General features: G+C 45.9%; 2 protein-coding genes across 4 annotated transcripts in view; one reads left to right on the top strand and one right to left on the bottom strand.

Annotated features, from left to right (window-relative positions):
• HSF1 (heat shock transcription factor 1) overlaps positions 1-16,558 on the bottom strand; it is a 37,832-nt gene extending 21,274 nt beyond the window's left edge. The window contains exons 1-4 of one of the 2 annotated variants that reach the window (XM_034420024.3): positions 16,132-16,558; positions 4,869-4,977; positions 2,834-2,970; positions 957-1,081 (exon numbers count right to left, since the gene is read on the bottom strand). In XM_034420024.3, the coding sequence (XP_034275915.1) occupies positions 957-1,081; positions 2,834-2,970; positions 4,869-4,977; positions 16,132-16,245 (485 nt within the window). In that variant the 5' untranslated portion in view covers positions 16,246-16,558. The remainder of the gene's footprint in view (positions 1-956; positions 1,082-2,833; positions 2,971-4,868; positions 4,978-16,131) is intronic. The other variant, XM_034420023.3, reaches the window with a different exon arrangement.
• BOP1 (BOP1 ribosomal biogenesis factor) overlaps positions 16,557-22,427 on the top strand; it is a 54,509-nt gene continuing 48,638 nt past the window's right edge. Inside the window, exons 1-2 of one of the 2 annotated variants that reach the window (XM_034420011.3) lie at positions 16,557-16,883; positions 19,008-19,193. In XM_034420011.3, the coding sequence (XP_034275902.2) occupies positions 16,563-16,883; positions 19,008-19,193 (507 nt within the window). In that variant the 5' untranslated portion in view covers positions 16,557-16,562. Of the gene's footprint in view, positions 16,884-17,646; positions 17,828-19,007; positions 19,194-22,427 lie in introns of those variants that run through there. The other variant, XM_034420014.3, reaches the window with a different exon arrangement.

Here is a 22,427-nt window from a genome sequence, read left to right on the forward strand (position 1 = left end):
CAAATTTGATCACATGACTGAGGAGGCAGCTCAACTGTCAGCTCTTCGAATCCAAGTCCCCTTTTTTGGGTCAGTTGTAAGTGATCAGTCATAAGTCTAGGACTATCAGTACTCAAAAAAAAAAAAAGAAGAAGAAGAAGACAACTGCCTCACTTAGCAACATAAATGTTGGGCTCAATTGTGGTCATAAGTCAAGGACTACCTGCACCTCATTTGATCTGGTCCTCTACTCTCTCTTTTTTATAGAATAGCTTCTGATAGGCTCTTGAGATGCTGCTGTAGTTTTGGACCCCTGAAAACTGCCCTTTTGTCCTCCACCGTTACCCACTTTGGTAGGCAACCCGTGGCAGGCCGGGTCCTCCTTTCAGAGAGGTTTTCCTGACCAGATTCCTCAACGCCTTCCCCCAGGACAGAGCGCCTCGTGCCCTGCACTCAAGGAAAACGCTGGGAGGCATTCAGAGGGGCCTTTGCTTCTCTTGGGACTACATAGCGCAGTCAAGCATCAGCACAGGAAATGTTACATTACGCCATAAATTTTTGTGTTCTACAACCTTTGCCAAATTTCAATCCCACAGGAGTCCTGGGTCCCAAATTTTGGACATATTCTGCAAGTTAGCCCATTAGAGGTACCTTGCTTCAAAAATCGTTGGCCCAGTTCAAAGTTACAAGACTGGGAGTTTTAGGAATATACAGACCCCTGCCCCTGATTTCTCCTCAAATGTCATTTTGTGTCATGGAAACAAAGATGGGAAGAAGACCGACAAGGCTTGGTCAGAGAGGGGAAAAAAAGAAAACAAAAAAGAAAACAAGGAGACCAGTATGGCGAGAGTTTTCATGGGTATTTCCACTCTTTGGCTGCTGATGGCTCTGCTGGCACTTGCCAGGAGAGGGCGCTACAACACAGAGGAAGGGAGAGCACCACCCACCCACCCTCCCCTCCCCAGGCATGTACTTACTGCTTCATGGCGATCAGCTTGGAGTCCATGCTCTCTTGCTTGCCCTTCATCAGTTGGACATCGGTCAGCAATTTGGTCATGCTGTCCTGGCGAACCTTAATGTCTTCGTTCTTTATGCTGGATATCTGAAAGCAGGGAGGGAGGGAGGGAGAGGGGGGGAAGGCATCACTCAACTTGGTAACGAGAAAAGAGCTGGCTAATGGTCAGATGCAAGAAATCAGGAACCAGGACTGAGTTCAAACGTACTACAGGGAGTCCTCGACCACAATTGAGCCCCGGATTTCTGCTGCTAAGTGAGACAGTTGTTAAGTGAGTTTTGCCAAATGTTATGACCTCTCTTGTCTCATTTGTTAAGTGAATCACTGCAGTCGTTCAGTTAGTGACATGGTTGCTAAGTGAATCGGGCTTCCCTGTTGACTTTGCTTGTCAGGAAGTTGCAAAAGGGGAATCACGTGACCCCGGGACACTGCAACCGTCATAAAAGTGAGTTATTTGTCAAGCATCCAAATGTAAATCACATGACCATGGAGATGCTGCAATGGTCATAAGTATGAAAAATGGTCATAACTCACTTATTTTTAGTGACATAACTTTGAACGGTCACTAAGTGAACTGTTGTAAGTCGAGGACTACCTGTATTAATGGCCAAGGTGAATTGGAGTCAACAGATTCCAAGGGGGCTGAACGAAGCCCTCCGGCTCAGCCTGGTCATCTCCTGGAGGGCAGAGCGGGCGCTGTGTGCGCGCAGGGAGAGTCAGAGCCAAGTGGAACAGAAATATGACACAGAGGTTAGCCTGACCCTTAAGGAAGCGACACTTCAGGAGGAGACCCACCTTAAACCCCCAGCCCCAGCCCTGCCCAGCATGCAGGGCCTTTCCTGCTGCACCTCAAATGCAGGTTGCTCTTCTGTTCGGCATTGATGCATGAGAGTGACAGCAGTATTGAAAAAAAACCCTATGATATTGTACAGCTGTACAATATCCATAAACAGTAGAAAAATTAAAAGCATTTTGAATCTGGTTCCGATTTCTAGACGCTCGCTTTTGGGGATCAAAGTTTCAAAGAATGCATGTAAGACTAGAAAAAGATTTGAATTCTCTGAATGTGTCTGTGGAGACTGTTGTCCAGGTGAGGGGTCTCCAAACTTGGCAATGTTAAGCCCTGTCGATGTCAACTCCCAGAATTCCCCAATCAGGTTGCCGACTTGTTTAGTCGTCCCTTGTTTAGACTTGTCAGCTTGTTTAGTCGAGTTCAGAGGTCCCTGATGCAGGTCACGGTTCTCCCAAAGGTGTTTTTTTTTTTTTTCCAAATGGCACCTGGACTTTCTTGGTAAAGATGGTTGAGTTGCTTTTAAGACCATAAGACACCTTTGCTCTCAAGCTTATGCATAGCAGAGCCAAAACTCTGAAAGGCCAGGGTCTTTGTGGCGGAGGGAGGGGTAAGAGGGTCTTCTAAATTAAGAGAAAAAAGCAGTCCAGTTCTTTGCACCTGCCTCTTCTTCCTATGAACACCACTGAGAAACCGTCCTGAGAAGAGCGATTCTAAACTCAAAGGAGTAATTGGGGGCACACGATGAAAAGAGTCCCTTCCCCAAAAGGTCTTTAGCTGCCCCAGAGATTAGATTCATTCAACCCACTGCCAACCTCGGTGTCAGCTCAGCTCTCTGCCAGCAGAAGAACCAGGAATTGGGGGGGTGGGGTGGAGATGCTTAAGGCCTCAGCATCTTTCTCCGGCCATCTGTCTCCTCAGCCTCAAAGAAGCAGGTCATGGAACGAGCCCCCTTGCCACTGGCACCCCAGGAAAAAAGACCCTTCCAAGGCAAGAGGGAAGGAAGGCTCCTCTGAACCTCAGCCAGCGACTGGTCAGGGCAGACTCACGTTGGTGACTTTCCTCTTGATGTTCTCCAGGAGGTGCTCCTGGCCTCGGAGAAAGTGGGGGTGCTGGAATTCAGTGTCATCCTTCTCGGGCTTGACCAGCCCCCCCTGCTCGATGTGAACCACCTTTCGGAAACCGTCTGAAACACAAGAGGCAAAGCTTGATGGCAGCCAGAGCGGAGGAGATTGGAGAAGCTGACCCAACGGTCATGTACAGCAGGGCTCTCCAACCTTCACAACTTTTAAGGCTTGTGGACTTCAACTCCCAGAACTCCATGCTGGCTGAGGAATTCTGGGAGTTGATGTCCTCAAGTCGTACAGCTGCCAAGGCTTGAGTCCCCTGATGTACAGTATCAATTGCCCCTCCAAGGAGTGGGATGCTTCTGCTTTCCAAGACATGCACAGATAACTAACTCCGTCATTTTCATGAGCCAACTTTCCGAAATGCCAAGAAGCTAAAAGGAAACACTCTCCGTCTGCAGATAGCCAGGGGGTCTTTTGGAGAAGCAAGAAAAGGGTTCCAGATCAGAGCAGAACTGAACCAGAATAGCCTCCCGGAAGCATCAGGTGGGCCCAATTTGAAGCAGGACCTACGGGTGACCCATTTCCATTTGCTGTTTGGTGGCGCTCTTAGTCTGTGGAGATGCTCCATCATCCTGGTCAGGGTTGTCCCAAAGGAAGCTGGACTTTCTTGGGTTTTTCCTTGAAAACGTTTCGCTTCCCATCCAAGAACTGAAGAAGCTTCTTGCATGAATACAAAACGTTTTCAAAGAAAAAAAACCACAAGGAAGTCCAGGTGCACCTTTTGGAAAAAGCTCTTTTGGAGTGTGCTCTTAGCTGTAGCCTTCATCTTTGGTATCAGTTCAGAGGTCTATCCTCCAGAAAGCCCCTCCTCCTTCTAAAAGCTGGGATGAAGAGCCCACCCCCTGCCCTTGAGGGGGGTCTGCGGGGCCACCGGCACAGGCTCTGAGCCCTTTCTTCTGCCAACCGCCCAGCAAAAGCCAAGGTTCAAGGTCTCCTGGCCAATGATGCCCCTGTTTATTAACACCAACAGCAGAAGAGACGCTAGTCATCAAGGCTCCAGTGCCAAGCCTCATCTGCCTGGGGGGCTATTTCTCTGCCGTCGCTTTCCTCAGAGGCCCCGAGGCACCTGCTGTCACAAAAGCTGCATGCCAGCCAAGCAGCAAATTCAGGGAGGTTGTAAAAACAGGCAGGATCTCTGCTCTCATCAGGAACACTATAGAACGGGATAGCGGTTAGAGAGCGGCAATTGTTACAGGTCACCTGATTATTATTTCTTCTGGGCTACAGACAATGTCTGGCAGTGAGGCCTATGGATGGATATCCCAAATTCTCAGTATTTTTAATCTAAATAGTGCTATTTTAGGAACATTTGGGGTCCATTGCCACACGATGATGCTCGGTCTTGTTATGGAGAAACTGAGGTTAGGAATTTTAAAAAGCGTACCCCCAAACTGAGGACAGCTAAATGATAGCAATAGCACTTATATAGCGCTTCATAATGCTTTGCAGCCCTCTCTAAGCAGTTTACAAATATCAGCCTGCTGCCCCCAACTATCTGGGTCCTCATTTTACCAACCTCAGAAGGATGGAAGGCTGAGTCAACCTTGAGCCAGTAAGAATCAAACTGCTGGCTGTTGGCAGAGTTTTGTCTGCAATATTGCATTCTAACCAGCGTGCCACCATGGCTCTTTAAACCCCTTAAACGTTTATTTCACATTTCATGCTTCAAGGGCATTTTGTGAAGAGCAAAAAGACCAACTTTCTCTTGCCTGATGCACCCCACATCAGAAGATGCCATTGCTGTGCACCATGGACCTTGCCTTAACTAAACTCAAAGGGAAGTCCAAGAAGCCTCCCCCCACCAGGGCAGCGCATGCAACCAGAGCAGAGCACCGTCTCCTCTGGGCACGACCAGGACCGCCGCTTGGCCCTCCCGCCTCCTGCAAGCACACAAGGACCATCTCGGGGGGGGGGGGTCCTTGGCAGAGCTTTCCCAGGCGCTGAGCATACTCACACATGTTCAGCTGCCGCACAAAGCTGGCCATGTTGTTGTGTTTGAAATACTTGGGAAGGACCTCCTTGGCAAACTGGCCTTGGTCGAAAACATGGAAGCTGTTTCCAGTCTGCAACGACAGAGAAAAGACGAGTCCGTCAGCCGGCCGGCCGGCCAGAGCGCAGCTGGATGAGCCATAAAACAGAAAAGCTTAGGTGCGTACCGGAAGTCCTTGACCACAATTGAGCCCAACATTTCCATTGCTAAATGAGACAGTCGAGTTTTGCCCCATATTACAACTTGCCTTGCCACAGTTGTTAAGTGAATCACTGCAGTTGTTAACCTGGTTGTGAAGTGAATTTGGCTTCCCCATCGACTTTGTTTGTCAGGAGGTGGCAAAAGGGGATCACATGACCCTGGGACAGGCAACCGTCGTAAGTATGAATCGGTTGCCAAGGGTCTGAATTTGGATCATGTGACTAGGGGAATGCTGTGATGGTCATAAAGAGTACAAAATGATTGTAAGCCCCTTTTCAAAGGACCGTCACTAAATGAATGCTCATAAGTTAAGGACTGCTTATACCGCAGCCCTTTCAGCTCAGAAGGTTGCAGCCACGAGCAGGAGGCAGGTCCAGGCAACCAGGAGCCAAATGGGAAATATTTAAAAACATGTCTTTAATCAGGGAAAAGTCCCACATTAGGCAGAGGTGAGGTCCCACGGGGTGCCCATGCAGACACATATCTGGCTTTTTAAATTGTTTCAAGAAAAATTAAGAGGGACAATCAATGACAGAAGCTGGCATGCTGCAGCGCTAAATGACAGCATCATTGTCCTTTCAAGAATGCCGCACGTCTCCTCCCCACGGCGGCATTCCTGGGAAGTGAAAATGGCGGCTGCAGCAGCCCGCTAGCTGAGGGTTAACCAGGGACCCACCAGGAGATCCACATCCTTCCCTCCCCCCACCCTCCCCCCGGGTGTTGCCTGTTTTGCGCCTTGCATTCCATTCCATTCTCCTAGCTAAGCTCAGAGGCTTCTCTTGCCTTGCCTTTGAACAAGCATGCTGTGGATCACGGCTGTGGGGGTCTATGGGTGGCTCTGCCTTTTACAGAGCTGGTGGGAAGAGGAGCCGGTGAATGGACTGGCTCCTCAGAATCCCTCTCTGGATTAAGGAGGGGACAAGGATGCCCCCACAAGTTTGCTCCACCCAGATCCTCCCTGCAGAGATGGCAAAACAGCCCTAACCGTAACCCTGCAGACAGAAACCCAGGAAGGAACACCCGTTGGAGAGATGGCTCAACCATTGGGTAGCAAGACTACTCATGCCACGTGGCTCTGCTTTTATCAGCAGGGAATCCGTGATCAATATCATCAAATGCTTTACTGAAGTCGAAGTACGCTACATCCGTGACGTTCCCCAGGTCTACTAATCTAATAAATTAGTTTGAAATAACAGTAAGATTTGTCTGGCAAACCCATGCTGGCTTCTAGTAATTATCCTGATCCTTTCCTAAGGGCTTGCAAACCAAGTGCTTGATGATCTCTTCTGGGATTTTCACAAGTACTAAGACAAATTCTTCATTCTGCAGTTTCCGGGGTATACTTCCCCCCCCTTTTTTTAAACTAATGGCTATTTACCCATTTTTGGCACTTCCCTTATATTGTGAATTCTGTAAGGGACAATCTGTGGCACTGAGATCTCTACCCAGTTCAAGAAGTTCCATGAGACGGACCAACACCTTTCAGCCTTCACTGACTTTGGAGCCAATTCTGGTCCAGGGACAAAGCTTTAGTTGCAAAGTGGAGTCCAGGGACTTCTCCTCATAGCCCTGAGGCCTTGCGACACACAGACACATTTTCCGGATTTTTCCTTCTCTTTGGCCCATCTCCATGAGAGAGAAAGGCAAGCAAGAAGACGGGAATCAGAGTTCAGATGCCAATCACAGGTGGCAGAGTGAGTAAAGGAGATGGCCTTGAAGTACAGAAGGAAGATCCAATATCAAGGCAACCGTCAAGATCACTAGAAGTTTTCAAGAAGAGAGCAGACTGCCATCTGTCAGAAATGGTGTAGGGTCTCCTACTTGGGCGGGGGGGTGGGAGGTTGTTGGACTAGATGACCTACAAGCAGGGTGGATAAAAATCAATGATTTTTAAAAAAAAAAATCAGATTTTTTTAATTTAAATTGGATTTTTTTAAATAAAATGCTTTTTGAGGAAAATATATTACCATCCAAAGGTTATTCCATCATGAAATAAAGATTAGTTTTTTAATTATGTAGAATAAGGCTGTATATGTTTAATTTTTTTGGTAAATAAATTCCATTAATCCATTCACAATGTCATGCTCTTCCAGAGGTTTTTGTAAGATTATTGGGCAGTTTCTCTGCCTACAAGGTATTATCACGGATGCTTGGTTTACTTTTGCAGTTCTCAAAACTGAATTTGACTCAGCAGAGATCACATGCCTCTTCTTCACAGCAAAAATGTTATAACATGAACAGAGTTGAGAAAAAGACCTTAATCCTATTGTTCTACAAACCTATGAATACAGAATCAACCCCTTCAGTGCTCAGTTTCAAGAAGTTCAGTGAATAGAATAGAAACAATATTTTTCTGATTGTTTGGAGTGGAATAGATCTGCACAAGAAGAAAGTGAAACTAAGTGTGAAGAGGAAGGGGCAAGCAGACAAGCAGTACAAAATGAAAGTGAAACTTTCTGAGCACAATACTGCACAGCCACAGACAGACAAGTCTTTGGATCTTTTTGTGTGTATGACCTGAGGTTTATCACATTCTTTCCTTGGAGGAAAAAACCTATAATGGCAGCAGGCCATAAAAGAGACCCAGTTTGGCAATATTTTAATGAAGTTTCTTTACCTATCGGCAGGGTGGATAAAAATCAATGATTTTTTTAAATCAGATTTTTTTTATTTAAATCGGATTTTTTTATTTTTATCGAATTTATTTTAATAAAAAACTTTTGGGGTAAAAATCTATCGTAAGATAGTTTTCTATTTAAGATACATACATAATTTATTTTATTCAGCATGAAATGGAGCTTAGTTATGTAGCATGAGGCTGTATATTCTGCAACACTGGGACTATCGGTGAATCAACAGTGGGTCAAAGGAGTAGCAGAGATGACAGTTGCTCTTTAAAAATTATGATTTAAATCGAGTTGATTTAAATCAAGCCTTTTTACTAGTGATTTAAATCATGATTTAAATTGTGATTTAAATCAACTTGATTTAAATCAAATCCACCCTGCCTATCGATAAGGCAGGCATGCGTGCAAACTGCAAACACTGCAACAAAGAAATGCAAGGCCTGGTGGCCCGAATGAGGCAACATCATGAGAAGTGCTGTGATGAAGATGACCAAAGAAACACATTTGAACAGGCAGGATCTTCAGGTTGGTAAACATTTTTATTGAATCATATTTGTAAAGACTGCCTTGAACTGTCATGTTTGAGCAAAATTATATTTCTTATTATTACTGCATGTTACTGTCATTCGGTACAGTTATGAAGAAAAGCAAATATTCCTTTTGGGGCAGTGCTGTGTACAATAAGCAGAAATTGTATAAACAATAAAACAACAGCATTGACTTTTTTGTTTAGGGGAATTCATGGATTCTGGAAACTATCCACCTTCAAGATCACCATCCTCCTGTTCTACAGTTTCAGAGTTATCCATCCAGGATAGTGCTTCATTAGCATCATCATCATCAGGCACCCACAGCCACATATCACTATCACCTAAAAGAAAGAAAAAACCCTTCCCTCCTGGAACCACCATAGATAAAGTTTGTGATAAAAACTAGCAGATTAGAAAAAGAGTTAATTGATGAAAAAATTGCCCAGTTTGTTTATGCAACGAACTCTTCTTTTCGTCTGACTGAGAACCCACATTTCATTAATATGGTTCAGTCACTGAGACCAGGATACAGTCCACCCAGCAGAGCAGATGTTGCAGGGAAACTGCTGGATAAAGTGTATGACAGAGAAATGGAGCAATGTGCAACAGCTCTGGAAGGTAGAATTGTTAACCTAAGTATTGATGGGTGGAGTAATGTCCACAATGATCCTATTGTATGTGCTTGTATAACAACAGAAGAAGGGAAAGTCTTGCTTGCACAAACAATTGATACGTCAGGAAATGCACACACAGCAGAATACTTACAAGAAGTGGCAGTAAAAGCTATAATAACATGTGAACAAAAATTCAAATGTCTAGTATGCAGTTTGGTCACAGACAATGCTGCAAATGTATCCAAGATGAGAAGAAATTGAGAAGAGCAGGAAGGGAATACAAAGCTAAAAACATATGGTTGCAGTGCTCATTTGCTGCACTTCTTAGCCAAAAACTTAAGTGTTCCAGAAATAAAGACTAATGTTGTTGAAATTGCTAAATACTTCCGTAACAATCATTTTGCTGCAGCACTCTGAAAAGGATGGGTGGAACCAAGCTAACGCTCCCACAAGATGTTAGATGGAACTCTGTGGTGGACTGTTTTGAGGAGTATATCAAGAACTGGCCTATTCTGATGACAGTTTGTGAAGAAAATCAAGATAAAATAGATGGCACTATCACGGCCAAAATCCTCAACATCGGGCTTAAGAGAAATGTTGAACATATGCTGAGCATCCTGAAACCCATCTCTGAAGCTTTAAACAAAATAGAGAAAAATAGCTGTTTTATTGCTGATGCTGTTGAAATTTGGAAGGAACTGAGTGAACACTTAAAAGCAGAACTACACATGGACAGAATTAAACTGCAAGCATTAAAAAAACAAATGGGACAAGTACTGTCTCCAGCTCATTTTTTGGCAAATATTGTCAATATCCAGTATAAGGGTCAAAACTTAGGTGCTGAGGAAGAGGAGTTAGCTATGACATGGGTATCCAGCAATCATTCATCTGTAATGCCAACTATAATAAACTTGAAAGCTAAGGGGGAACCATTCAAGAAATATATGTTTGCTGAAGATATTTTAAAGAAAGTCACACCAGTGAACTGGTGGAAGTCACTTAAGCACTTGGGTTTAGAAACTGTTCAAGTAATGATTTCACTTTTAACAGCAGTAGCTTCTTCTGCAGGCGTTGAAAGAATATTCTATTCCTTTGGACTCATTCATTCTAAATTGAGAAATCATTTGGGACCCGATAAAGCAGGAAAGCTTGTTTTTCTTTTCCAGATTATGAACAAAGAAGAAGATGAAGATGACGAGTGAGCTACAGAGGACAGTATTTAAGTTTTTCATGTGTAGGGTGGGCTGACAGTCTAAGTTTCTTAAAATACATATATTTTGTTAAGCCAAATTAGTTAACAAACATGGATGTTTGTTTAAGCAAATAATATATGCTGTAATGTTGTTTCAGTTGAATAAATCTATTTAAATTGTTATTATTAAGGTAATGATTATTTTTCTCCTTCCTAAGTACAACAGAAAAGTTGTCCAAATATGAATGATTAACCTATTAAACTGGGGATAAAAAAACTAATATGAAAAGTTGTTATTCTAAAAATCTTCATCTACTTGCATATTAAAGTTACACCAGCAAGAATTAGTCTTTATGTAAAAAACTATGATTTAAATCAAGCCTTACTGACTAGTGATTTAAATCAGTTTGATTTAAATCAAATCCACCCTGCCTACAAGGTCCCTTCCAACTCTGTTATTCTGTTAAGATAAACAAAACCTGAACCCAGGCCAGGAAAGAAATTGGCAAAAACATCTCAGACAGAGCCCTCACGGGGGAGCAATTCAGAGAAGCAGGATTCTGTTACCGCAGCTATTGTGCTAAAAGTAGCCTTAGGTCTGCATGGTGTCCGTTTCTTCTTCTTCTTCTGACATCCCTGACAGGACAGACAGGTGACCAGGGAACGGCTGCAGCTTTCTTTCTTCAGACTAACCACCTTTGTTTTAATCTTGGTTTGTTGAACTAGCCATAAATTATTGGATTGACTAAGGAAACATTTGCAGGCCACAATGAATTAGTTATTCAACCCTCTACAAATATGATGAAATAAATATCAAAATAATTTAAGCTAAAAGAACTCATATACAGGTAGTCCTCAACTTACACCACTTCATTTTATGACCGTTCAAAGTTACAATAGCACTGATAAGAGTGACTTATGATAGTTTTTCACACTTACGACCATTGTAGCATCCCCATGGTCATGTGATTTACATTCAGATAGTTGGCAACTGACTCATACTTATGACGGTTGCAGAATCCCGGGGTCATATGATTTCCTTTTGCAACCATCTGACCAGCAGAGTCAATGGGGAAGCCAGGTTCACTTAACAACAGCGTGACTAACTTAACAACTGCAGTGATTCATTTAACAAATGTGGCAAGAAAGGTTGAAAAATGGGGCATAACTCACTTAACAAATGTTTCACTTAGCAACAGAAGTGTTGGGCTCAATTGTGATCCGAAATTGTGGGCTGTAATGGGAAAGCCCAGCCTGTGTCTTATCTCTGGTTCAAGGGGCTCTTTTGATTCAGGACTGGCAATCAGACAAAATCAGGACCTCGTCCCTTCTCTGGAACCCCTGGGTTGCTTCCAGAAAGGATGGGGCCCTTCAGCCACTCCAGACCAGTCCCAGGCAGCGTGTGGAGCAACAGTCTTGTGGCCACCCACCCACCTCAGCCCAGCTTCCAGCAAGTAGCTGCTGGTAGGAGCAATCGCTGAATGGTTTGCTCTGGTTTATTTTTTTATAGGCGTATGTTTTTTTAAGCAAAATGTCATTATTTCTATGGCTCACAGAGCAGGAATTTTATTGCCAAAATATAATGGTGTCTACAGAAGAAAAAGAAATATTTTCCAATCTGGCAGAAGAACATAAGAGACCATTGTACAACTGGATTTTCTCTCATGGCAGGAAGATGATCTGCAGTTGAGTCATCTTCCCATTGAGACAATTCCATACGGCTGCAAAACAAACACAACTGGGAAGACGACCTGGGTTGTGCCACCCTTGGCACAAACTTCAGTATGTCAGTTCAGAGAAAAGGAGGCACATCTTGGACTCCCCAAAGTACTCACTGATCCCGGAATCCTGCCACCCTCAGACTTGCCTGGATCAGGCAGGCTGCCTTCAAGTGATACTGCTGGGAAAGTCTACTTTTAAAGCAACTGTTGACAGCTTGTAGGTAATCTCACAATCCCAACCCATTCCCTGGCCTTTTCCCACTGACTGCAAAGCCAGAGCTTTCTTATACAGTAGAAGTCTCTAACTCACAGGTGGATAAGGAAGGCTATTCTTATGCAAGGCTACCATAGGCCCAATCACCACCGTGTAACACACATCTTTATTTGTGTATGCAGGGTAAAAATAGGCCCATTATATCATCCCACGTGTTTCAGGCTTCCCAGGTGCCAAGCTCTCTGCTCTGCTGGATCTCTCCTTCTTTCTGAAGTCAGAAAGGTCTCCTCCGCTCAACAGGCACTTCCTTAATTGTCTGGGTTATCTCAAAGACAACACACAAGGCTTCAACCAATCATCACCTAAGAATGCTAGGATGCAATTCACCAGGTTTGGGGGGGTTAAATTCATTTAAAGTGGTATTTCCTAACCATGCTTCAAATTTACTCCTTCATACTGCAATTAAGACACAGAAATGGAAAATATAAAGAGGACATCTGCTTTTGGGTATCTGTTAGTATTTTGCCTCCTTCAGGGAGCAGCTGGCATACTGATTTGATTCCTTTTATTTTTTTAACTTATCTAAAGAAAAGTGCCCTTTTGTTAGCATGCTTTGCTGGGCTCAGTCCATTCTGAATTTTAGCTCCTTGACAATTGGTTTCCCGTCCTCTACAACCCAACCTTGCTCACTGTCAAACCCAATGAAGTTCAGATGAGTCAGAAGTCAGCTGCCCGTATTTAGGATACATCTGTTGCTGAGTTACAGGACTGAGTCAGGACAGGCCACTACAGCCCTTGGCAGGCCAGGAGTCCACAGAGACACGTTTTCAGCAATCTCTATCAGGAAGCCCTGAAGAATATCGTGGAAGGGTTTGCCTTTGGAAGTTGTGGGTGCTCCATTGATGGAGTTTTTTAAGTTGGGACACAGCCACTCTTCCAGGGGCCCACTTGTCTGATATACAGATCACCGGAAGGGCATCTTTCCTGGAAAGGCTGCTTGCTATCACCTCTTCAGTGGACCTTTTAGAGAACTTGGCTCAGGCATATTTTTTTTCACAAAACTTTGAAAGTATTTCTCCTCTTCAGCAACTGAAAGAAAAATTTACATGATGCTCCATAATATAAACATTTTGGTCTTCCAAGAGCCAAAACACTACACAATTACCCAGTATGGAACTTCAAAAAACATGGAGAGGGCACACAAGTAAATTCAGTTGTTAAGTGAATCATGCAGTTGTTAAGCAAATCTGGCTTCCTCCACCCCACATTGACTTTGCTTGTCAGAAACCAGCTGGGAAGGATATAAATGAGTATCACCTGACTCTGGGACAGTGCAAGTGTCATAAACCAAATTTTGATCATGGGAATGCTGCAACGGTTGTGAAAACTGGTTGCAAGTCACTTTTTTCAGAGTCAATGTAATTTCAAATGGTCGCTAAACAAATGGTTGTAAGTCGAGGACCACATAAATGAACACTGGTCATTAGGAAAAGCACAGCATTGCTGTTACCTAACTATGATGTTTTATTAGGACTGATTGTATTTACAACTCTACCATTGTCTCTCATGAGATGCAATATAACCACAATCTTTGAATTACAATCTGGAATATACTTTCCTGATAATAAATTCCCTTATACTCAAGACGCTTATTCCCAAACTGACTGAATTCATCTTCAGTCCTATCTCTCCCCAGGAGCTATGAATCCATCCCATCGATTCTGGGCAGTTGTTATTCTTCAAAGTTGGATTTTTCTCAAATGTTGATTTAGCGGCACTGACTGCATTTCAAAGCGATAACTTCCCATTGAGACATTTTGGCAGAAGCTAAACAACCATCTGTTTAGAGATACTGTACACTTGCAACAATAAAACTCCTCTCAACATGTGGAGCTTACTTAGAGAGCAATTACTGTACAAGCAACTCAGCTTAAGACACTATTTTTTAGACACATGATATTCTGTTAGTTTGAGGATTGTTACAGATTTTTTTTTTACTTGTTGACTGAAACATAGATCTGAGAGGAAGTCTCATTCTAGGCTTCTGCCACTAAACAACCTGAACAGTCTTTTCCCTTTTCTCAACCTAGAATAGAATAGAATAGAATAGAATAGAATAGAATAGAATAGAATAGAATAGAATAGAATAGAATAGAATAGAATAGAATACCTTGGAGGTCTTCTAGTCCAACCCCCTGCTCGAGCAGGAGACCCTATACCACTGATGGTGAACCTATGGCATGCGTGCCACAAGTGGCACGTGGAGCCATACCTGTGGGCACGCAAGTATTGCCCTAGCTCAGCTCCAGCGTGCATGGGTATGTCAGCCAGCTGATTTTTGGGCCTTTCGGGCCCACCAGAAATCGGGAAACGGTCCATTTCTGGCCTCTGGGGGGGAGGCCATTTTCATCTTCCCCAGGTTCCTAGAAAGCCTCTGGAGCCTGGGGAGGGCAAAAAACACCGGGCCATCGCGTGCCAAAAGTGAGGGGAGCGCATGTGTGTGTGTCATATGTGCATGCACGGTGGGTGGGGCACAGTGAATTATGGGTGTGGGCACGTGCGTGCTCGATCCCCCGCGCTCCCCTCCCCGCTTTTGGCACGCAATGGCAAAAAGGTTATTGCCCCCACAAACTGGGTCCTCAATTTACCTACCTTAGAAAGGATGGAAGGCTGAGTCAACCTAGAGCCTGGGGAGATTCGAATTAGCAGTAATTGCAGGCAGCTGAATGATAATAACAGGCTATTAGTCTGCTGCGCCACCAGGCTCTTTCCTTGATTAGTTTCCATCCATTGCTTCTTATCCTGCCTTTTGGTTCTTTGGAAATTAGGTCAACCATCTCATCTTTGTAGAAGCCCCTCAAATGTTAGAATATTGGTCCTTTCCCTGTGCTTGAACACTTACCTAATTGCTAAGGACAAATCTAGTTAAGCTAAACCTCAAGAGTTCTCCCTGACTGAAAACTTGCTCTTTAAGATAAATGGCAGTTCTATTCATCTCAGTTTCTTATTTTCCAATAGCATTTCCATATGGCTTTAATTTCAAATTGTCTTCTCTTGCCCATTCACCCAAAGATTGTCACAGTTCGGCAATCTTCCAGAAGTACAGATTGCTTGAGCTCCTGTTGAGCTATACTGATAACAGATATTCCGGTGGTCCCTACTCACACCTTCTTGTAGATGCTGAATGATGGAATTCCCTAGGACACTATAGCTCAGTGACCAAAATGCTCAACAATAGTCCTATAACACCTGCACCAGGTGCAACAGGAAGGACCAGAACCTAAACCGCAATCTCTAACGATACAGGGGGGCTGAATGGTAAAGTAACTTTTCAAACGATGCCAGGCATCAGCAGCAGATATCATTTCGAGAATAAAAACTTCAAAAAGCCCCTACAAGGTCAATATATCAATACAAGGTCAGAAATGCCCTCCTATAAAACCTATAGAGGAGAAAATAAAAAGAGGCAGGTTGCAAATAATGGAGTCTCCTTAGGATAAAAGTATAAAGGAAAAAAAAAAATACCAATTGGCCCGTTTCCTATGCTTGGAAACAGTCTAAAAACTCTCTTTGGTAGGAACCGGAGTAAAGAAAGATACACAAACACATATTAGCAGAACTCCAGAGAGGGCGAATTAGGTAAAGGAGGGCCAATAACACACCAGGAGAAATAGAGAAGCCCTCTCCGCTTTCGCTACCTTCTTCATCCTCTTACTTTAAAGAGCCTCCAAACTCGGCAACGTTAAGACGTGGGGACTACAACTCCCAGAATCCCGCAAGCCAACTGTGGGAGTTGTAGTCCGCCCAACCTGAAAGGCCCCGAAGTTGAGATGCGTTGCCCCAGAGCGGCGGCTTCTCCGGGGCTTCACCACCTGAGGAAACCTCCCTTCTCCCCCCCCCCACCACCACCGAGCATCCCCTCCTGAGGGACCGCAAGGCAATTTTTGCTCCGTCCCACTTGCCGGCTGCGGAACCCGGCCACTCCCCCACCGCTCCTTCCCACCGGGAAGCCTCAGAGCCGCCTCCTCCTCCTCCTCCCCGAACCCGAAAGCCTCGAGCGGGCCGGAGGGGCCCCGGGCTGAGACCCCGGCGCGGCCTGCTTCCCGCGGGGCCCGAGGCCTTCCTCACCGGGCTCCAGCAGATGAGCGCGTCCGTGTCCGGGTCCTCCACCAGCGTCCACAGCTTGGTGAGGAAGGCCGGCACGTTGCTGCCTCCTCCGGCCACGGCGCCGGGGGGCTCCATGCTAGCGGTGGCGGCCCAGGCCCGGCCCGCTTTCCTGGGCCGGGCAGGCCCTGCGACGGGCTCCGCTGCTGCCGCCGGAGCGGGCGGCGCGGAAACGACTAGCGGCCGCGGCTGATCCGGCCTCGCCAAAGCCCGACGCCGCGCTGCGCACTCGCTCCCTCAGAAGGAACGGGCATGGCCGCCGCCATCTTGCGACGCGCAGGCGCAACGCCGCACGCACGCACGCGCCGTCTGGACACAGTGTTGTGCCTCGCGCCACGGGGGCTGCCTGTTGTAACGCGCATGCGCCCCACCTGTTGTCGGGCGCAGATGCGCGCATGCGCGGCCCTTCCACCTGTTCGAACTGTCCACGGAGCTCGCTGGGCGCCTTCCGAGTCTCAGGGAGGGGTGGGGGGGGGTCCTTCCCGGGATGCCGGCAGGATGGCTGCAACTGGCCCGATGGAGCCGCTTTGCAGGCGCTCCTTTTGCTTCCGTCTGTGCCAAGAGACAAGGAGGCAGCGGCAGCGTCCTCGGTGGGGGCGTTCGCGCTGCAAGGGGCAGGAAAACTGGGCTGGATGTCAGCATTTGGGGGAACCGGATCCGATTTGCGTGGACTATCCTCGCTCCAAGCTTCCTTCCCCCGTTGCTCGTGCAAGCCGGTAATAGATCCTTGCGGTCGTTGTTAAGTCGTGTCCAACTCTTTGTGACCCCCATGGACCATAGCATGTGAGCCCCCCCTCCATCCTCCACTGTTTCCCAGAGTTTGCCCAAATTCATGTTCATCGATGGCACTATCTGCCGTTCCCGTCTCCTTTGGCCTTCCCTCTTTCCCAACATCAGGCTCTTCTCATTTGGTGGCCGAAGTGTATTTGAGCTTCAGCTTCAGGATCTGCCCTTCCAAAGGACCCGCAGGGTTGGTTTCCTTTAGGCTTGACTGATGGGATCTTGCAGTCCAGGGGGCTCTCAGGAGTCTTCTCCAGCACCACGATTCAAAAGGCTCAATTCCTCAGCACTCAGCAGTCCTTGCGCTACTCCCTTCCAAAGTTTCACGAGCTTTAGCAATAATTCCCGAAGTAATTACTATCCCATATTGCACCAATGACTTTATCATTTAGACAGCGAGGACTTCAACTCCCAGAATTCCCCAGCCAGCCAGTCCAAATCAAGCCGCCGCCGCCGCTGCAGAAGTGGGGAGTCTTTCTTGGCGCCTCCTGTTTAAAGCTATCTGTCTCAACCCGAGATAAAGGCAGCCTTCCCTATACCACCACCACCACCCGGACAATCTGGGGATCGCCCCGAAACGAAGCGCGGCTCTTCCCGGCTTTAACGAGGGACTCGCCGGTCGCTTTGACTTGGACCAGCGGCCAAGGGGCGGGGCTCGGGCGAGAGAGGGGCTTCCCGGGTCCAAGGCGCATGCGCGGCGGCCAACGAGAAGCGGCTAGGGCGGAGCGAAGGCCTCTGCGGACGTAGCGCGCAGGCGCCACTCGGAGGGGGCGGGGCAGGGGGCTTCCGGCGCATGCGTAGTGGCTGGTGTCGGCTGAGGCGAGCGCACGCGGAGCCTTCGGAGCAGGGCTGAGGGACCGGCGGAGGCGGCTTTGGCCCGGTGAGCGCGGGGAGCCGAGTCTAGGCGGGCCGCGGGGCGTCGGCCAGGCGGGGAGGGCAAAGGCTCCGCCGCGGAGGGGCGCCGGGACGGGCGCGGCCTTGTCCGGCCCGGTTGGCGGGTCTTGAGGGTCTCCGGGCGGCCTCCCACAAAGGCGGGCTGGGGGTCTGGCTGAAGCGCGGGGCCGTTTCTCCCTCACGATATTCGCGCGGTCATAAGCAAGCGGGAGTTCTGAGGTGCCAAAACCTGGCTTTGCTCCCGAGGGACGGAGGAGGATTCGGGCAGCGTGTGGCTGGAGGGCAGAGGAGGAGTTCGTGGCCCGCCCCGTGCTCCGAAGTAAGGAGCCGGTCGCAGGGTGAGCTGTGGCGGGAGGTTGTTTTGCCGAAGAGGCACGGGCTCTCAAGGCCAGAGAGAAGGCGGCTGAGCCCGCTTATAACAGAGGCGGAAGGGGACCCCCAGAGGTCTTCTAGTCCAGCCCCCTCCTCAGGCAGGAGGCCCTATAACAGATGGCTGTCCAGGCTCTTCTCCACGACCTCCAGGGATGGAGCACCCACAACTTCCTTCCACTGGTTCTCAAGGTCAGGAAATTCCTCCCTAATTAGTTCCAGGTTGCTTCTCTCCTTGATTCTTCCTAGCCCTGGCCTTAGGAGCTCTCAGGAATTGCATATAGAACATTGCAATACTGATTTAGATTTTATACATTGAAAAATACAAATTTGGGGTATTTGGGTTGAAAGGAGAAATTAATCACGGAATGGGTTGCCTCCAGATGTTTGGGGTGTCCCCTCACTGAAGGTTTTCAAAAATAGACTGGACAACCATTTGTTATATGGCATAGGGAAGGAGTGTCCAACATTGGGAAGTTTAAGACTTAATGGACTTCAATTCCCAGAATTTCCCAACCAGCAGAGCTCCATCCTAATTCTAGGAATTAAAAGTCCACAAGTCATAACATTCCCAAGGTTGGACACCCCTGGTATAGGGTCTCCTGCCTGAAGAGGAGGTTGGAGTAGAAGACCTCCAAGGTGCCTTCCAACTCTGGTAACCGGCAAATGCTGACAGGATGACAATCCCAACCGGTCCTTTGGGGAGATAAATTCTGCACGAGTCAAGTGTGGGAGAGAGGTTATGCAGGCTTTATTAGCATTATAGTGCTTTGAATCGTATGCTTTCCCTTCTACAGCCCATTCTCAGCACCAGGATGTTTGAAGAGCAAGAAGAGGCAGGCGATCTTCTGACAGACAGTGACGAAAGTGTCTATTCTGGACTGGAAGATTCTGGAAGTGACAGCCTTACAGAAGAGGAGGAAGACCAGGATCATGGAGCTGAGGAGAAGTCAAAAGGGAAGTTGCGCTCCAGAAATAGTCAAGTAAGTTGATCATTTCAGAGGCTGGTAATACTGTGTTTCTGAAGAACAGCCAGGAAATTGGCTGGCACAGCCATGAAGAATTGGGGGTGGGGGAGGATACCAGCTTTGCCTGCTTGCCCCTCAGGATCACTCTGGAATCTGTCTGGTTTTTGTTTCCACTGTAGCCTAGAACCCACAAAACATGTGTTTTGTTATTGTCAGACCACAGTTGATCCAAAGTATTTGGACAGAATTTCAAGAATGCAATGGCTTGTTTAGGGTTTGGGAAAAAATATTTTTCATTTCATGTTCATTTGTAAGAGAAACCAAAATAGCTTTGTCCAATGTGTTCCTTCTGTGTTGGACAGTCTGTAACCCTTAAAGTGAAGCTTACCTGCAAAGGGGGAGGTAGAAAATTGCTATTTTAGTGAAAGACATAATCATGCTTTAGTCTCTTCTCATAGGTCATATCCTAAAGTTCTTGTATCATTTTTGTACCTTTCTCTGTACCTATTTTAACTAGTCAAGTTTTGTTCTTCAGTGGGCTGCTTAGAATAATGCACCATAATCAAGGTGGGGTCTCAGTAGTGCTGAGCAAAGGAGTATAAGGACTTCATGCATCTTTAATGCCAAAGGTGGGGAACAATGGCCTTTTTATGAGGACTTCAACTCCCATGCTGGCTCAAGTCATAAAGGGGGCATTGTTCCCCACCTCTGTTTACTGCTGCTTCTAATCTGGCCCAGAATTATGTTACTCCTTTTAGCAGCTATTTCATACTACTGGCTTATGTTTAGCTTGTTAATGTTGACAAATATCTGTTGCAAGGTATTTGTAGGTGCAGGTTTTTATATGTATGTGGATTTCTTGGGATATTTTTTTGTCTCAATTATTAGCAGCCTGGGGTGTCCAGAAATAGGCAGCACATAAGAACGTATATGCATACAAAAATACTTGCCATATTAGAGTGCAATCATGTTCCATCTTCCTGGGTTTTGGCCAGATCTCCCTGTTCTGTATTATCAACAAGTTTAATAAGCAATCCAATCCTTTTATCCAGTTCCTGAATAGAAGTATTGAATAATTCTGGTCCCAAGACAGATCCTTGTGGGATCCCATTGGTTGTTATCTATATGTAGCAATGAATTATTTCAGAGTGCTTTGCCAGCCAGTTGTGGGCCTCTGCTACTGTCGTACCATCCAAGCCACATTTTAGCCTGTCAATGAGAATGTCATCTGTAACCTTGTCAGAAGCTTTCTTGAAATCAGTATAGATTATATCCACACAACTCCTTTCATAATAGTTATCCTGTTAAAGCCTCTATTTTTTTTATTGCTTTTGGCAATCATGTTTGGGTTCAAAATGCTTGCAAATGGCCTCCTTTATTATCTTCTCTAAAATGTTCTCATGTTTTTGAGTCACTGCTCCATAATTAGAGGATCCTCTTTCCTGTTAGAAGAGTGGAGTCCCACTTGCTGATCTTCAGCCTTCTGGCATCTTCCTGGTTCTGCAGGATTCTCTAAAGACACCTGACATAGGCCCAAAGAGCTCTTTGCCCTTCCGCCTGCTAAGGCATATTTCATCAGGGATGGACAACATCTGGCTTAGCCAGAAGGTACTTTCCGCATCCTTACTGGCCTGCACCCTCCCGTGTTGAGTTCCTTCCTAGCCTGTGCAACACAAATCATCTTCCTCTGGATGTGTGGCGGGGCGGAAAGAGAGCTGAGTTGCTTTGCTTTCCCTTGATTAAGATCATTCATCTGGAGTGCTCCTCAATACTCTGAGAATCAGTTGGATGAACCTCAGACAGGTGAATTCATTCTATATAATCAGCTGTTCCTTCCTTCTTCCTCTCTGGTCTTGTGTTGTTCCTCTAAAACTGTGGCATATGGATTTAGTTCCCTGGCTTGACTGTTGTGCTGGCGGCATAAATCATCAGGAGAGAGAAACATGGAGAAGGAGCTGAGATAGAATAGAATAGAATAGAATTTTTTATTGGCCAAGTGTGATTGGACACACAAGGAATTTGTCTTGGTGCATATGGCTTGGGTGTGCAGTTGTGCTGTTTGAGGGCTGATGAGCTAACCTGGCTTGTTGGCAGGCAGATAGAGGCAGCGTTCCAATTGGTCAAGACTATTATGTTAGTGTTGAGGACTAAAGCAGGGAGCCTGTTACCTTAGTAGCTGGTCTGACTAGTGAAGAAAATGAGAGAGAAACAGAGATACTTCGCTACATTTCAGCAAGTCTTTCAGAACATATTGATGGAGAGAAACATTCTAGTAAGTGTTCGAGAGAGTTAATTTGTGCAGTCACAATTTCCTGGCCCAAAGGTGGAGAAGAGAGTAAAGACATTAATGTGAGACTTCCTAGCAGAAGAGAAGCAAAACTTCCACTAGAAGGACAAACTATACCCAAGACCCAAGGAAGATGGGGAAGGAGGGAGATGGCTGGCTGCCTACGGACAGTTTTCTAGACCCAGAGGGAGGTGCCTTACGAAGTCTGTGTGAATTTTGCTCAGAAAGTGGAGAAATGAGATCACACGGAGAAGAGGCAGCTTTCTTTCTCATCATGGAGGAGACAGAACTTTTATTGGAAAGCAAAAATAGAAAAGGAAGGAAAAGCATCGAGGAGTGTTTTTCTGCTTGGCCTCTGATTTTTTTCAGCTTCCCTTTGCCAGTTTTCCCCCCAGCCAGTAAAAATGTGAAGAGCTTCTGATCATAGAGTTGAAATCTTGTTCAACCGCCTGTCCAGGACAGAAAACCTCAAATCATTTCAGACATAACTATCATTATGAAAACTTAATGCTTTTTCTCTTCTTTTGGGCAAAAAATAAGAATGTTTGCTGTAAAGAAATGCCACTGGTTACAAGGAGAAAGCCTTGGAAATGAAAGTAGTTTAAATTTTACCAGAATTGGGTCACTAATAAAGGAAAATTAAGTCCTGGGTATTAATTGGCTCCAGTTTCCAAGATACAGCTTCAGGTCAAAATTGCATCAAAATAATTCAAAATTATGAGGCAGATTATGCTCGATAGCTTTTCTGCAAAATGTGATACAGCAGTGAGAATGGTGCCACACCAATCATTATAAATGTATCTTTATTAATACCAACAACATAACTTTTCATTCATTTATTGGTTTTTCATGTAACATTTTTCATGAAAAACTGACAAGCTCTAACATCAGATTAAACGACAAGGTTCCATCTTTATTTGGTTTCTAAACTGCGCTTTTTGGCTTTTCTCTTGTGAAGTGCA

This window comes from Pantherophis guttatus, chromosome 3 (assembly GCF_059756535.1).
Source record: "Pantherophis guttatus breed Tessera chromosome 3, ASM5975653v1, whole genome shotgun sequence".
Lineage (NCBI taxonomy): Eukaryota > Metazoa > Chordata > Lepidosauria > Squamata > Colubridae > Pantherophis > Pantherophis guttatus.